Source organism: Manacus vitellinus, unplaced genomic scaffold (genome assembly GCF_001715985.3).
Source record: "Manacus vitellinus isolate BGI_N305 unplaced genomic scaffold, ASM171598v3 scaffold_4_pilon, whole genome shotgun sequence".
Taxonomy (NCBI): Eukaryota; Metazoa; Chordata; class Aves; order Passeriformes; family Pipridae; genus Manacus; species Manacus vitellinus.
In genome coordinates this window covers 13,815,748-13,833,740 of record NW_021940604.1, presented here as the reverse complement: position 1 = coordinate 13,833,740, position 17,993 = coordinate 13,815,748, and the positions used below count along the sequence as shown (strand labels likewise).

Sequence of the window (17,993 nt, the reverse complement as noted above, 5' to 3'; positions counted from 1 at the left end):
TAGGCTGTCTGAGCCCCTGACATGGCTGACAGCTCTGGTAAATGGCTTCTTGAAGGAGACAAGAATCTTTGAAGAGGAGGGAGGGTAAGGAGTAGGAGTGGAGGGGGCAATATGTTTATTTGTTTTCCAAGATAGACACTATGTAAAATGACTAACAAATTAAAAATATATTATCTAATTCAAGTTTTCTTGCTTGCTAATTTTAACTACAGTTTAAATTCGATAAAACTCCACTCACCTTTGGACAGAAGCAACATGTTTTGGAATGAAATAATATATTGCATTTTTAAAGTAATATTTTTCTAGTGGATCTTGTCCTTCGTGGATTTAATTTCTAAATAATATTCTAAAATCTACCCTAAAACATACCTATACAACATTATTCTTTCAATTCCAGGCAGAGACAGGACTTGGGGGGAGGGGGTGGAAGGACAGCTTTGAATGTCACTGTATGTGTGGCAGCAACATTACCCATGCTAATGATTAAGCAAGATTCAGAAACAAACACAGACATCACATACAAGGCAAAGGAAAGCAACACAACTGAATCTGTTCCTGTACATGACACAAACCTGTTCCTTCTTTAACAAGCACCACCTAAGCAACAGCCTCTTCACAGCCTACATGCTTGGAAATGAGGTTTGTGTAACCCTCAATAAAACAGATTTGCCTTTTCAAAGTATTTCTATGTAGAAAGGTGGTACAGGGAACAAGGGGTGGGGGAAGAGTGGCAGGGAAGAGGGAAGAAAAAAAAAAGAGCTGAAACGAGCCTTACTAACTAGTTTGATAACAACAATTTAAACAAGTATCTGCACAAGTAATGATAGAAATGCCCAAATTAAATATTTTACTGTTTTCTGAATATGATTGTTTCATTAGCTCACCACAACCTAAGAAAAAAAGTTTAAATTTTCTCAGTTGACTCAAAATCTGTTCTATAAAATAATAGTTTTATTACTACTGCAGCTGTAGTCACCATTAACAAACATCAATGACTGCTGCATCAGCACAGACCTGCCACAAATGCACAAGGGAACATAAATTACATGCTGAGCAGCAAAAGGGTTGGAGCTCAGAAATCAATATTTAAGCAGATAGGAAAATTTCGGGCACTGTATGTGAAAACGTGGAGGAAAGCACCCTTTGGGTTTTTTTGCTATTATGCAGCTTACTGAATTTCACCTCATCCTAAAGGTTTTCTTTTTGTTTGTATAGGCATTGCTTCTTCTGTTGTTGGGATTGTCACTGCTCAGGTTATTGATTTGTAGGTAATTCAGATATTAGTTTTCAGTTGTATAATAGGTCCTGTACTAAAAGTGGGATTGGGAATGCCCTTTCCCTACAGTGAATTCAAAGTATCTCACAGCTTCACTTCCACTAAGAGGCTTCATCTCTGATGTGACAAAGGTCAGAAGTTAACACGAGGAAGGAGAATTCGTCTCTCAGATCGCGAGGTACCCACACACAAAGGGTTACCACAGCACCTGCTCACAGAAAGACATGGCATTTCCTTCTGAAGCTTGCTGCTTCAGAAATAATAATCTGCATTAGCAACCACTGTACATTACTCATTTTATTACAGAGCTTTTTTCCATCTTGTCTGAACATCACTTTTTTTATACACCATGGTGGGGGTTTTTTTCACTCTCTTCCCCAAATAGTTCCCGGGTGCTGTTTTTATTTACCCTCTTCCAAACAGTAAAGCTATTTTACTTTTTTCCTCTACTTCTAACCTGGCTTCCTCTATATCTCCTACCATGACAAGCTGTAGTTATATTATTGCTTGAATCTGGCATGCATTGGACTGTTAAAAATTGGACATAGGTGAGTGGGAGTGGAAAGAAGAGCAATAAGGTTTCCAGTCAGGGCAACTTACAGAAATGTCAAAGCTAAAGAATAGGAGCATATGTGGATAGGGACAGGGAAGGACACCTACACTTGCATCAAACTGAAGCCACCATGTAAACATAAAGTAAGTTCATATACACTAGTTATCTGATTTTTATATTTTCTATCAAAGGGTTCAGCCAAAGGTTGCCAAACAGAGGGTTCAAAATCACCAGATGCGCTGACCCTATGCCTTGCTCTGTGGGCATGAGTCGTGCCCATGCTCTGAGCCAAATGAAGCCATGTGAGAAGCAGCAGTACTTTAACTGGGGTATGATGCTCCACTACACTCTAAAATAGCCCAGAAAACTTGAAGGCAAGGCAAACTACTGTTACCTTTAGAAGAAAAAAATAAATATATATCTATACACACACACAAGCAGGCTGAGAGGGAAAATGATGGTTGGACAATGGCAGAACAGACAGATACACTCAAAAGCCAGGCTGGCTTGCTCTTCTCCATGCAGGCAAGCAGGAACCAAACAGGCACTACTCCTCGCTGTGCTTTGGACTTCCAGCCTTGCACATTCTGAATGCCTCTAAATGCCTCAAATAATCTGGAACACCTCCCAGGCTACCAAGGTGCTATTCAAACCTTGTGTTCCCTTCAATTCTGAAAGGCCAGCACAGCATCATTTTGCTTTTTGTTCAGCCTTCGCAATGCTACCAAAACAGCAGTTCCTGGTAATGCCTCTTACTGACATTCACAATTGCTGAAGCAGCAGCTGATTTCATATGAGCAATGAAACACTTCCACTTAACAGCCCAGGCTCCTGAAAAAGAGTGGCAAGCATTGACCAGAACTGGTCATTTCTTCCCGCTGACAGTGCTGACCAATACCATTTGAACATCTTGAGATACAAATATCAGAAGCTAGAAAGCTGCACCACTCAACAGAAGGCTGTGTCACAAGCAAGAATACTATTATGAATGCTCTCATGGTACCAGGATGGCAAAGGTGAATTTGTCCAAGTTTAACCTACTACTTTGAAACTCTATCTATAGCAAACAGACTTCTCACCTTGCTTTAATTTAGTAGTCCAGATTCAGAATAATATACTAATTTACTTCAAATATTGAACCAGGAAAAAAAATAGAAGAAACAAAGAAAAAGAACAAACAGTTTCTCAGAAGGCAGCATTTTATACAGTTTCTACTGGATGGAAGAGTAGAAGCTGAACAAAATATTATTACAACTTAGAAGAGGAAAAGAAAAAACCAAACCAACCAAATATCACTCTAGATAAGGAGGTAAAACAGTTGGTCTTGAAGGTGAAGTAATTTTGTGCAAATCAGCAAGAAATCTTTTTTCAAATGTTCCATCTTTTATCACCCAAATGAAAAAGAATAAATCCATCTGTGCCAATGCATGAAAAACCAGCATATATGTTACCCATATGTGAAAGTCACTTCTATTACTACAAAAACGTTACTTTTACTAACCCCATGCCTAAATTTCTTGATCAAGAAATGGTTTATCTAAATGTACAAAAGTACTAATACACTGTGTAGTAGCTATAAAGCCTTCCCTGCACCCCTCCTCTCTTCACTTTATACCAAGTGAAGTATACTTGAGAACAACAGGGAATCTGGAATTAGTCAATAGATTGATAGTGCACTATACTGAATGAGCCAAATAGCATCAGGATGTTTACACGTGTTCTTTGGGTAGACATTAATTGCACTGGACTAACAAGGTAGGTGTCCTTTTGTTAAAGATGTTACTAGCAAATAATACAGACAAAAAACCAACCACAAGGCTTACTGATCAAGAAAAACAGTAAAATATGTTTTTCTGATTAAGGAAGTAGTTCAAATAAATTCAACTCTGCAGTACATTGACAAGTTAAACAGGAAATAAATATCAGTCAACTTTTTGGGCAAAGGAGTATATGAAGACTCAGATGTCTAAGGAAAAAAAATATCTCAGTCACCTTAAATAAAACATAAATAAATATAAAAGAAGAAGAGACAACCAGGATTTTTTACCAGCCCCAGACGCAGACTCTAGCTTTTGCAATTAATTTCATAATGTAACGACCCAGATAAACTTTCAATGATCAAATTCTAAAACCACTACCTTCCTGAATTGTATTTGCCAATCTATGGATTAGTCAACAAATTTTCTTGCACACAGTCTCTGATCTTTACCAACATGCAAGCCATAGAGCAGCAAAATCTTGAAAATACAGTTCCAACTGTTCCGTGGACTGGTAAACTCTGTTTGCCTGTCTATTAAAATAAAGAGACCCAGAAAGCATTCTGTTTAAACTTCACTCTTCTGTAGTGCAAAACAGCAAACTGATGCATCATGTGTGGAACAGCATCACAGCGGAAGAGCTCAGTAACCTGGGACATGGTGAGGGTTCTCCTGCTGATGAGCTCCCAATCTTTTCCATACCTCAAGAAACACACTATTTTCACCAGACACTGGTTCCCAGTTAGCTTTTGTCTGACTGTACCCATACACATCCACATAATTCATATTTATTCATGAGTTGGTGGATTCATTTTTACAGGAAAAAAAATTCAGGTTTAAGTGAAGTAAAAGGCCAAAAGTCTCATCTATATAACCTTTACATTACAGCTTTCCTTTCTGAGTTACATTCATATGAAATCTATATTAAAACACAAAATTCGTGACCTTCTGGTTCCCCTTTCTCATTTATACATTTTATAAACACTTACACTGGTCTGTGCTGAAATTCATTTTGGGTCATGTGGGTGACACAGAAGTTATTTCCTTTCTGTACAAGGCAGAATTTAAATAGAGCACAACTGACCTTTTAGATCACAATAAATACTCAAAACTATTTGTACAGGAACATTAAAGTTCCACGTAAATCTGAGGGTGTAATTTTCATATTTCTTTCAGGCACCCCAGAGGTTTACACAACCCCTATACCCACCTATGCAACCAGCTCCCAAGGTCTTCATCATCTATACGAGCATAAATCTTTTTACAGCTGCACAATGAACTAACTGTGCTAATGAACTGACCCATGCTGCATACTCCTTTTTTTCCCTGGGTTATTATTTTCAATCCACGTGAGTTCACAACCACATGCACAACAGAGCAACTGGGAGAAGGAAGAAACATGAAAATGCCTCTGGGAATGACAGGATGTGGTAATGAGCAGTCAGACATTCTACCCAAAAACCATAAAAAAGAAATTACCATGAAGTGTGGCCTAAGGTTACTTGTCAACATACTTCCTCCGATCTCCAGGACCTTTCACTGTATACATTCTCGATTCTGAAATAACTGTGCAGTCTTCTACCAGGGACCCCTAGACATCAGCCTAAACCAGAATATATAATGTTTTACTTTTCAGGACTGTTTTGTTTCTTTTCCTTTTTCTCAGAGTAGTGAATTTAGTCTTATTCTTTAATAGGGCAGCATGTAAGGTCATGTGTAATTTCTGCAAAGTAGAAAATTATTTCTGCAATACTCTTCACTGTAAATAAAGTTTGCATTTGCAAAACACCATAATACTAAGGAATATCTTTCAAGATTTAATCTGTTCCCCTTTAGTCATGCTAGATGACAAGTGCACCTAAGAACTTTCCCCACTCCTGGAAATTTAGTTTCCTCAGATTTCTAGAAAACCATTAAAAAAAAAAATAGCACACATCCAGTTCAGGTACATTATCCGAGAGATCAGAAACAAGATGTCCATCTCAGCATGTCAGTACTCTCCACTGTAATTTAGACATTCTTCAAAATGCATTGGTAACCAGGAGGGTAATAGTCCTTACATTAAAAAAATCCTTCATTAAGTGGTTCCTCATCATACAGCCTATTACAGGCTCTCATGCCCTGACCTTGCATAGCCTCAGAATAATGTTGCTTTTAACAGGCAAACCAAACTGAGTAAATAAACTATCTTCTCTAAGGGTAAAACCATCAGTAAACATATTAATAATATGGATAAAATCCCCCTTTGCACATCCCCAGTGGTATAAGAAAGTACTATTATTTCCTTTGTCTTCTGCAAAATTAAGTTATCCGCGCACCATGAATAATCCCCTAAAATAACTTAAAAATATCCATAAACAAAATTGGATTTCATCTTAATAGCATTCTCTAATTTCTATCTTGTATAGTATAATGTATAAAAATCATACGCATGAAAACATAATACATGCTTTAAAGGGTTAGCTTCAATATCTGGAAAATGTTTTATTTTAGAGGTACAAAGACCACCAGTTAAATGCTTGGACTTCATTTTTGTCGTCATGTCTATAAAAATGTAACATTTGGTTACCAACCTTGCCTCACACAAAATGCAAATCCACAGTTGTGGAACCACTTCCACATAGGGAACAACTCAATCATCTTGGACCATTCGAGTTTGAACGATGCCCGCAGAAGGGTGCGTTTTTTATTTAAAAGGTATTTAAACAAATCTGAATGGGTTGGAGAAGACAGTTTGCACTCAGTTTTGCTCACTTCCTTCCAAGAAGCCAACATGCATCAAACAGAAGTCATGTGCAAGTTCAAAACAAGTAAGAAGAGCTGCATCTCCCCATGTTTCATAACAAAACCTGGCACTCTGTTTTATGACACAGCAGATACAAGAAGGCTTCAAGGAAACCACACACAGTAAGACAAAACTGACAGGACATTGAGAATATCACTTATAATAAAGCCTGTTTCTAGTTGAGAACATTCCTAAATGCCAAACAGTTGGGAAGTAGGAGAGCAGTCAGGGCATGATCAGTACTCACTTGTCCTACCTTTGCACTCTCCCTAGGCAACTGCTAATGACTATACTCAAAAGCAGCAGACCTTTAGCTTGATCTAGCATGGTCACTTTTATATGCTCTTAGAAAACTAATGTTGGACATCAGGTGGTTTCCAAGGTCTTAGTAAGTAATCCAAAGGTTTTATAGTGTAAGCTGCAGTTCAGACAATTTACAAGTTGGTATTAAAGCTGTACACAAGCACCTGCTCTGAGTGTTCATTTTATTTTCAAATTAATCACTATGTACTACATTTATTTTTCCCGTAACAGAAGATAAGTGGCTTTTGCCTCAGCTCACAACTTGAGAAATACCATGTAGGTCAGTCTAAAAAAAAATCTGAAGTTGCATTAATTACTCAGAGGTAATTACACTTGCTTTTCCAATAGCATTTACTACTGCTACACCTGCAAAATGTTTTCCATTAGGACAAGTTTTCATATTTTCATAGCACTCTGAAACACATGCCATTAGGTCTGAAATTTCCAATGATTTATCATCCCTCTCCAAAGTACAACATTGATTTAAACCACTATCCCTCCTTGAATCAAAAGTAAAACATTAGCACTTGTCAATTTAGCACTTGCTAAAACATTAACAATTTTCATTTTTTTCCCTTTTCCTATTTTCTTTTATATGTCCTTTTCTCTCACACTGTTTTTATTCTGGGGTCTTTTGTTGTTTGGGTTTGGGGTTTTTTAATAAGACTTTCTGAATGTACTGAAGACTGAAAATTGACATTTGAAAATTGAGTATAATCCTTTATAACTACAATGCTTCTGTGTGAATCTGGTAAAGTTAGAGCCCTGAAAGTAGCATACTCACTCTACTGGTATTATCTTTCTATCACAGTGGCAAAACAGTGCTCCTCTCGAGACTAATCTATACCAGAAGCCCCCACTGCATTGTATTCCAAAGAGATGTAAAAGACAAAGGCTCCAAACACTATGAAGGGTGTCCATGGAGAGAACACCAGCACATGCATTAAGGAGCTTTGTGCCTAGCTGAAGTATTATAGAGCCTGAAAGGATGAGGTGCAAAGAAAACAGTCCCTACCCACGGACTTCAGTTTCCTTGCTGCTTAGTTTTTCTGGGTACCCCTTTCTTTCTCTGCTCTCATTCAGTGACTGAAAAAGTGGTCCCTAGAAGATTACTGGCTTCTACAGGTTATAAAACACAGCATTTTTCAAAGTGAAAAAGTAGTAGTTTAATTTTACCTATACCTATAATACTATACCTATAATTTCACCTATACCTTCATTCCACATCTTATTCTACTCGGATAACTTCTTCATGAGCAGTAGAATCCGTTTGAACCTACAGTTTCAACAGTAATCAGGAAGCGTCAGCAATGTTAGAACACTGCACAGCAGATGACTGCACACACTTATTTCCCTTCTGCTTTTGCCTGAACCTCTTGCTGTTCCACTTCCTGCAGACCCACTGAAGGAATTCAGCACTCATTTTAGAACCATGTTACCTTTTTAGACTTAATTTAAAGCCATGCTATTTCAAACACAAATGAACTTAAATATTTAGATATGGCATAGATCTTCAGAATCTGGGAACTGTGAACTTCTTAAAGGCAGCTTGCCAGATGAGACTGCTCAGTTTTAGTCTGGATCTCAGATACCGAAGACCAAACTTATCAACAGTGGTACAAGAAATCTAGCATTCTAACCAGAGGAAAAAAAAAATAATCATCAGAGCTTCTTCTGTATCTGTTTTGGACTACCTCTGAAACATTCCATTATTCTGCTAGATTTTATTGAGTACCCACAATTTCACATACAGATGTGAGAAAAGAACTTCCTCTGAAAGAGTTCACATGGTACACTCTGAGAAAAAGAATCTGTAGCAGAACTGAACAGAAACCACATGCCAGAGAGCACTGTGTCATTTAACTCTGAAAACTGCCTAAGGATGACAGGTATGTTATTTGGGATAAGCAAGAAGAAACTATCTTGTCATTTAGATTCATACAAATTACAATCCCTCAAATTGCTCTTCTTCCTATACAAGGTGTGTCTAAGGACTGAGAATACCAAATTACTTTTTTTTTTTACAAAATGGTGCTTCCATCACAATTAAGATACCTCCAACCTTTAGAAAAACCACGTAGGCTCTGAAAAATGCAACCTGAAAAGTAACTAGTTTCAGCCTTCCCAGCGGAGATACTGTTTTGATTTTTTTAATATAAGACCATCACAAATGCTGAGGCTTCAGGCTTTAAATTTATTCTTGCTTATGCAAACCTGAAGCACCAAGAAGACCATTAAATAAGTGCGGATCTTGTTCAGTGAACATATTTTGCAAGATATTGGGCATGGTAACAGCTGCTGTCACTGGAGTATCAGTGACTCCAAAGCAGGGAGAACCCACCTAGTCAGCAGCTAAGAAGTAAAATTTCACAGAACAACCACCATTAATAATACACAACAATACATAAAAAACAGGGGAAGGAATGGTGCAGAGGTGAGGTTACTTCTGTGTGGCAACACTTCCCACTCCTTCTCCACATGTACCTCACTTCACAAAACCTTTTAGATACAAATAAAATAGCCATGACCTTTTTTCCTCCTCTGCATGATTAATTACTTAATGTATTATTAATTGGAAAATGTAGCTGAATTTCAAATGCTTTCATTCTCTCAGCATATCATGCTGTCTGGGAAGCGCCGATTAAGCTGTTCATCAAAGGTGAGCAGGCAAGGTCATGTAGACTGCACCTCTTCAGTTATTCATTACCTGTCCTAAATAGTAATTAACAACAGCAATATTTCCATAAATCAAAGCTTTTCTGATTACCTTCAGATGATAAGGGTTGGGGGAAGGGAAGAAAGGAAAAGTGTATTCCTTTTTCCTGCATTTATTCTAATGCTTACCTGAATAATTGAATTGATATCTTAGCTGTCATATAAAAAGTAGAGTTTGACTGTGCATCAATGGGAATTCCACACAGAACAAAAAGAGATGGATGTGGTTTCTTTCTTCCCTTCCCCATGTCCCCCAAACTTTAAAGGGGGACTTGATCTAAGAAGGCTTCTCAATTACAAAGACTGTTATATTTATTATCTTTGTTTTTTTTTTATTACCTCCATTATCAAGGTTCAAGTGGATATCACAGAGAATGGCCTCAAGGCCATATTCAGTGAGGCTCCGAGCACTTAAGTACTTTCTTAAGTAACTTATCCCTTCAGTATCTGTGGGGTTTCTCACCTTGAGGCATCTCAGGTGGCAAATAGTGAGGCTCTTGAGCACTGACATGTACCCAGTCGAAATCATCGTACAAGTCTTGGTGGTAGTCACAGGGCCCAGGACCATCATCGAACGTGCATCCCCCTAGAGAAGAAACTTGTTATTAGTTTACTTAAAAGCAGAGATCTTCCAAGAGTCAACCAGAGGTGTTCCTCCAAGATCCACCACAACTACAGTGTCCGCTCAGACTGTGCCACAGTTCACAGGCTTGCCTGTGCAAAGCTAAAAACTGCAAGCAGCTGATCCATCAGTGTTCTTCTCTCTTTTGTAAAAACATCACTACCTCATGTAACCAATTTCCCTCAAGAGCACCTTCTGTCAGGGCAGATCACAGCCTGAAGTCACCAATCCAACTGAAATCTACCCTAATGCCTGTGTGACAAAAAGCAACACATTATATAAACCACAGGGGAAACTGAAAATAATGGACCAGGCTCAAAAATGATAGATGAAAATCAAAAATTCTGAAGCATTGAAAGTATAAGCAGTCCAAACACCAGCAACAAGGATAAATATTGTCCCCAAAACAGTCAGACAAAATAATTAAAATTTACTTAGAAATGTAATAATTTGTGCAGAATGGAGATCTTGCTTTACTAAATCAGTCTAGCATAACAGAACAAAGCATTTTTTCAGGGTCACACAAACAATGGATATGAAAACCTTACAACAAAAGCTGAGAAGAGAAGTGACAGGAAGAAAGAAGAATGGGAGGAATGTAAACGATGGGAGGAAAAAAATCCAGAATTCCCATGTAACACAGTAATGTCTGCTCTGTCTCATTCAGTAAGTTTTTTATTGCATTCTTAACTCAAGGCCATTAAGTAGGTTGGGGAAAAGAGAGAAGAAAGTACGATGATCACAGAAACAGATCAAGGTTTGAGAAGTAAGAAACAAAGGAATCAAAAGAGCCTGGTCAAAGAAAGAGCAGACAATAAAGGCGAGAAAATACAGATATCATGCATACAATTCTGCAGCAGCTGTTATCTCTATATGCATGGCACAAAGCCCTCGAGTTTTCTCCTCCTGCTCAAAAACAAAAGGCAGTAGCAGGAGAGAGTGAAAGAGAAAACACAGTGCATTCATCATTATTTAGGCAGTATTTTTTAATCCAGAAAGCAGTTATATAATAACTCAAGAATTAGATTATAGAGAATTCTTGGAAATCAGGTGGGATATTTCTTGCATCTTCTCCCTGTCCTCAGTACTTCGAGCATATAAACCCAACTAACAACTCTAGCCACAACAACAGTTGATTTTGTTAAGACACTTCTAGAATAATAGGGGCATTTGCATTGACTTTGTTGTCTAAATTTTTAATACAAAATATGGGACAAGTACGGTGAGATCCAAGAACAAACAAAACCCCCTTATTACAATAAATTCTAGTGTCCCCATAAGAGGAGTCACCACCATGGCACCAGCCACCAACCCCCTCCCATGCTTGCCAGGCTCTCACCAGCTCACACTACAGTCTGGAGGCAAATAGACTGGAGGTGGGAAAGGGGAGATTGAGGGCCATCAGGAACTACAGTCTATGCTCATTTCTGCCCTCTGTACAAGACATATACGGTCTGGAACTCAGAAAGGCCAGAGAAAAAGGAAAGGAGGAATGGGCATGTACGTCACCAAATTGAGAATAAAAATAATTTTAACCTGTCCAAAGCAGAATATTCAAATATCTCGTAACAGGAAGAGAGTTTGTACAAACAGTGTTCGTATTTAGGGAAGGGGAAATTTCCTAAATTTCATAAGCAAATCTATACTGTGTCCCACACTGAGATTGTTTCATCTTCAGTTAGGGACAACTCAGATAGTTCACAGAAATCTGCAAAAGTTTTTGTTATTTTGAATGAATGACACAACCAAGTTCTAGCTAATCCCTGCATCACCAAAAACCATTGCCAGATACATTCCCAGGCACTCCCAGAACTACATGTTAACCACTGCTTCAGCTGGCAAGGACAACATCAGGACAGAATGAAAATTCTACACTGTAGCAAAATTCATGCTAAACCTTGTACTGTAAAACCTTAAAATTTTATTTTCATCTCTATGTTAAAAAACTTGCTCAAACATCACCTTGTGACAACATAAGCATAGCATCAACAGCAACAGCAGAAAAAACCCCAGCATTTCATGTTCTGTACTAAGTTGGTTACTACATCACTGTCAAAGACTGCAAGGCACAGGAAGAGAAATATTTGTGCTTCAAAGAAACATTTATACTTTTCAAAGTTTCAACTCCAGTGCCCTCTGTTACCACTGAGAGACTTTTCTAATTAACATATATTATGATAAAGCTCAAAAGGCTTTGAACATAAATCTTGGGTTTTGATTTAGCTTACGATACACTTCTATGATCACTTTACAGCAAAAAATGTACTTTTCCTTCAACATTTAATTGATAAATGAATAGCAGTTTCCCTTAAAGGGAAGTTATCAGTCTGATGTCCCAGCACCAAAATGACATATGGCTTTGAAGCACATGCCTGCAGGGCACCCATTACCCTTTTTAATGGTTTAAGTGCCCTCAGTATATAAATTTAAACTACCAATGAATCTTTTAGACTCATCTGGAAGATGAATGTCCTTAATTGCTTGTCTTTGTACCCACTATTAATTTTAGTTATCAGGGTTCTGATTAGCAATAACAATGTGCCTGTTAATACACAGCAAGCAATTCAAACCCCCGTGTGTGCACATCATGGCTGCATCCACAGAACAAGCAAAGTGTGCATTTATCACACACACATGAGCAAAGTTTATCAGTACAGATTATCAACCCACTACAAAATCGACCCTGTAACAACTGCTTAAACCAACGGCTTCCTCTCATGAAGCACACTACCTCCTCTTACCAACATACCAAGACATTCCAAGTCAAGTAAGGTAACAGTCAATGCTGTAGTGATTTATCCAGTATAACACAAGTCAAACCAAGCATTTTAAACCCTCTGCAGACTACTCCTTATGACTTAAACCATGAGCAAATTCAGACACCCCTTTCTCTGTTTTAGCAGCCAATTGCCTGAGTGCTATTCCGGTAACTCCAGGCACTAAGAGACAAATGTAGTGTAACATGCTGTGTGGAAAACACAAGGAGAAGAGATGGTGGGTGAGCAAAACCTGCAGTGATATATTTTGTTCCCAGTCATTTGTTCAAAACCATATACATTTTAAATCAATCTTGAACCACTCAAACATAAAATCACATGTGACAAAAGTACACTGTAGGTCAGGACTTATTAGCACCTAATTCAGCTACTGGGCCACTCTCCGCAATAATGTAACAGTGCTGTTCAGAGAAGAAAGTGGATCAGCTTGATGAACGTTTACTACCTCCCAGCGAAGTTCAGCAACTGAACTCAAATACCCACTCATATTTGTTGCCCAGCGTTTTGACAACAGTCTGCTAATATAGTACAAATGACAAGTTAGGTAGGTATCTCCTACTAAGCCATTTCTAATATCCCCAAAAACTCTATAAAAAGGTACTTCACTACCAACCACTGTTCCATTGCATATCACCACCCCATTCCTTTAGCTACAGCTGATGTGTAACCTGAAATTTATCTTCAATATTACCCTGTTACTTGAATTTATGCATACCTACCAACACACACATCACCCCACAGTGATTTGTGCACCTCTGCTCAATCTCCTGGCTGGAAGCACACACTGCTGACATTCAAATGCTCTTAGAGCTTGCACTCCCTAAATCCACATTTACCTTAGATTTCTAATATCATTTTTCTGAAAAAGGTGGCAGAAGCAGCAATACACCAGACTGGTCTGACCTCAGAAGCCTGATGTAAGCCTAAGGACTGGGATGCAAGGCAGCCAGCAGCACCTCCTCCTTTCAAGTGACACTGCCATCAGGATACGGCCCAGAAGAGCCAGATGTGGCAGCATCAACCAGAGCCATGACTTTCCAAATCTGCAGTGGTGGCAGCAGCCATCAAGTCATCTCAACAATCGAAGACAAACAAAAAGAAAAATCAGGTAGTCAGTCAGAAACAAATGCCCCATCAAGAGCTGGAATGGTAAGCTAGGAAGACAGAAAGAATTTTAAATGACTATTTTGTCCAACTGCTAATTGTATTTTGGGTCCATCAACTTTGTTCAGTTGCCAAGGAAGTATCTGGGAAACATTTACATTCCACAGAAGCCAAGCAAATCAACAATTCACTGTATCCATTATCTTTTCCCACAAGCTTCACTAGGTTTAACAGTTCTTCACTAGGTTAAATGCTGTTCAGATTAAACAGACCTAGAACTCACACATTCCTCTTCAATGTCCTTCTAAAAGATAAGTGATCAATCATACTAGCCTCAAAAAATTTCCTGCCTACATGTCCATTTTCATTTATAAAAGATAATGAATCTTAAATGTTCATTATAAAAAGAAAGATTAATATCCTGCACTGAACTCTCAGAAAATAAATTAAAGCTCTACTAACTAACAAGGTCATCAAGATTAATCTAAATTCAATCTTAAAATTAATCATAAAATCCCCAAAATTAAACTAAATTTAATACAGATCGTATAGTCAAGGTTTACACATCATCTATTTGTGGTGGGTTGACCCTGGCTGGACACCATGTGTCCACAAAACCTGCTCTATCACTCCCCTCCTCAAGGAAGAGAAAAATATTATAAAAGAGCTATGGGTCGAGATAAAGACAGGGAAAGATCATATACCAATTACCATCATGGGCAAACCAGACTTGACTTAATTTATTAGCAATCAAATCAGAGTAGGGTAATGAGAAATAATATGAAATCTTAAAAAACCTTTCCCCACCCCTTCCTTTTTTCCTGGCTTAACTTTACTCCTGATTTCCTCTACCTCCTGGCCCTCAGTGGCGCAGGGGGACAGGGAATGGGGGTTGTGATCAGTTCATGACATGTTTTCTCTCCCTTTCCTTTCTCCTCAAGGGTAGGGTTCCTCACACCCTTCCCCTTCTCCAGCACGGGGTCCCTCCCCTGGAAGCCAGTCCTCCACAAACGTCTCCAATATGAGGCCTTCCAACAGGCTGCAGTTTTTCACAAACTGCTCTTATGTAGGTCCCATGCAGGATCACAAGTCCTGCCAGGAGACTGCTCCAGCATTGGCATTCCCCATGGGGTCACAGCCTCTTTTGGGTATATTCTGTGGGGTCCTCCAGGGGCTGCAGATGGATCTCTGCTCTGCCACAGACCTCCATGGATGGCAGGGGGATGTTCCCCATGGCCTGCAGGGTAATCTCTGCTCCAGCACCTGGAGTAACTCCTTCCTTCTCCTTCTTCACTGACCTTGGAGTCTGCAGAGTTTTTTCTCTCACATATTCTCCCTTCTCTCCCTGGCTGCCATTGCTGTTACCTAAACTTTTTCCCTCCTTAAATCTGTTATCCCAGAGATGCTACCACTGTCACTGACTGACTCGGTCTTGGCCAGCAGCAGGTCCGTCTTAGAGCCATCTGGTATTGGCTCCATGAGACACAGGGGAAGCTTCTAGCTCTTCTTCACAGAAGTCACCCCTGTGACCCCCCCAGCCACAAAAACCTTGTCACACAAACACAGTATACCTATACAAAGCTTTTTAAATATGCTTGAATTTGAAGACAAATTACATTTTTTTAAAACGCTAACGTATTTCCTTAGCAGCAACACTCAGTACAGACACTGGCCTGTGATTTTGATTTATCCTACCTCCTTTTTCACCAACCCATGAAAGAAGAGCTAAACAGATCATTTCCCCACCAGGTTAAAATATAAATATGCTTAAGACTAGGAGAAACACGTCTCAGTAACTACCACTGATCAATGGATGCCCAGTACAATTTTATTGTGACCTTCTAGCTCATCGGCTCAGGACAGAAAGTAAAATTTATTCTGAATTAGAATTACTGATCTTTATCTAACAATTCCAGTGTTCTCACTACACTTCCTAGAGATTATGTCGCTTCGACTATTTAGAATAGTAACAGTCAGTTGCACAACAATATTAAATTAAATTTAAGATACCCATAATATTTATTATGAATAGTATTATAGGGATGCTGCCCTGGAGATCTACTGATTTCTAGATAAAAAACACTATTCCCAATTAACACCCAAAAATTCTGCATGCCAGTTTTCATATTTACATTTTAGAAGTGTTCTTCATTATTGAGTTCCATAACATATCAGCATTACAAAGGAGTTTTTTTCAGCAATAGAATGACATCTATAGAACAACAACTGAAAGAACACAAATTTACAGTTTATTTCTGAGACCTGTTTTTTTATCTGACTACTACTGGTGTTAAACAAAATGCAAAATACACTAGGAATATCTTAAATTTCATGCTCCTCCATTTTAAGGAGCTGGTTATAAGCCCAGAAATTCATCCACTACAGATCACCGATACAGGAGAAAGAAAAGAACCCCAAACCACTAGCATGAGAGAAGAATTGTACTTCAGGCATACAACAATATTCTGTCAACACAAGGCTCAGCTACCAGTGGTTTCTTTTGGGGCCTCCATGTACGAAGGTGTCGCATATATTCTTTTCTTATTCAGCTCAAATGACTAGTTAGAACAATCTGCTCCTTTTATTCAAGAGCATGCTTTTATTTTTCTCCACCACCTGTTGTAAAAGTATAATGACTAGCTCTAAATCTATCAAAGTAGATAGCTCCATGGTAAGAACACAGTACAAAATTATGTCAGGTAAAAGTCCTGTAACAATTTCTTTTTTTCTTCTCACGTGGATGGGTGAATTCAAAGGTTGTAAAGCATAAAGGTGCTATAGCATGTCTCTTTTCAGTCATATATACCCAGAAACAAGTTCTGCTTTTAAAAAAATTGCCCACCTACCACATTAATTTACCTGTTTATATAACAGTGCACCTTGAAGCTCAGGATGTTTTCATCTTCTAAAGGCACTATGTTATTCCTGTTACAAGCATTTTAAAATACCTTGACTGCAGAGCATTCAGACATCTATTAAGAATATACTATGAATTGCTCTTAATGCAGTCTGAGAATAAGTTTTAATGACTTATGTTGAAAGGCTTGTGTTAAGTACCACCTACCGAAATGTAACACTGAAACAACCTATGGCATCTAAAAAAGCAGAAGGTCAGAGACATCACTTAACAGTAAAAAAATAACCATGAAAAGAGCTGCACTTCAGGAAAATTACAGATTCTCCTTCCCTATAGGGAGAAGTCATACTAAATACTATGAATATTTATCTTCTTTGCAGTGGTATCTTATTTTGTAGTACTAGAATTCATTATACAAAAAACAACTGATTACAGGTAACAGCAATAAAAGCCAAGTAAACTCAATTACCTAAAAACACTTTAAACTTTTTCTAGCCTTGTTCTCACTAAGTTTTAATCACCCTCTTAGCTTAGTAACTTGAACATGGAACTCCAAGTCTTGCCCACTAGCATCAATGGAATGTAAACACCAACAGCATAATAGGAAATAAGGCCAATTATTCCTAAATTAACTTGACATTAGTTTCATTGTAGGGCTTTTGTTGGTGTTGTTAGAACAGTCAACTAATCTACATAGCCCTATAATTATATTTTTTTCTGAAGAGGAAGTGGGCAAAACCCTCCCTAAATCATTACATACTATAAATCACCTTGACATTAAAAACTAATCCCACCCCCCAGTAGCCATTAAGGAGTGCCATAATCAAGGAGAAGGGGAAAAAGAATGCTAAACAGCTCATAATCGAGTCTTATCCATGCATAATTTTTCCATTTTCTGTCTTCCATATTGCTTATTAATAACATGTAGTAGCTTATTTTAGAAAGGAAAGATGGGAACTTGATAATTATTAGCTATAAGTTACCAAAATTGCAAGAAACCTCAGGTGGACATCCTTTCCTGTACTCTTCAGGGTAAGATACCACTATGAATCCCAGCATTTAGCCTAAGTCCAAGTTTTGGGAGAGCATGAAGATTCACAACTACATGTGGTCTACCATGCCATTTATTAGATTTCTTCTATTAAATTAACCTTTCTCTACATATAACAGGCCTGGAAAAGGCTTCTACTTGAAATCTACCATTTCAAAAAGCTTCATATTCCCTGGCAAGAGGCAACCTTTCC

General features: G+C 38.3%; 1 protein-coding gene across 8 annotated transcripts in view; it reads right to left on the bottom strand.

Annotated features, from left to right (window-relative positions):
* Positions 1-9,980, bottom strand: part of PTPRK (protein tyrosine phosphatase receptor type K) — a 311,369-nt gene extending 301,389 nt beyond the window's left edge. For 5 of the 8 annotated variants that reach the window (XM_018078149.1, XM_018078145.2, XM_018078150.1 and 2 more), the window contains exon 1: positions 9,853-9,980. In XM_018078149.1, the coding sequence (XP_017933638.1) occupies positions 9,853-9,862 (10 nt within the window). In that variant the 5' untranslated portion in view covers positions 9,863-9,980. The remainder of the gene's footprint in view (positions 1-9,852) is intronic. The other 3 variants (XM_018078144.1, XM_018078146.1, XM_018078147.1) reach the window with 1 other exon arrangement.
* Positions 9,981-17,993: the final 8,013 nt, after the last annotated feature.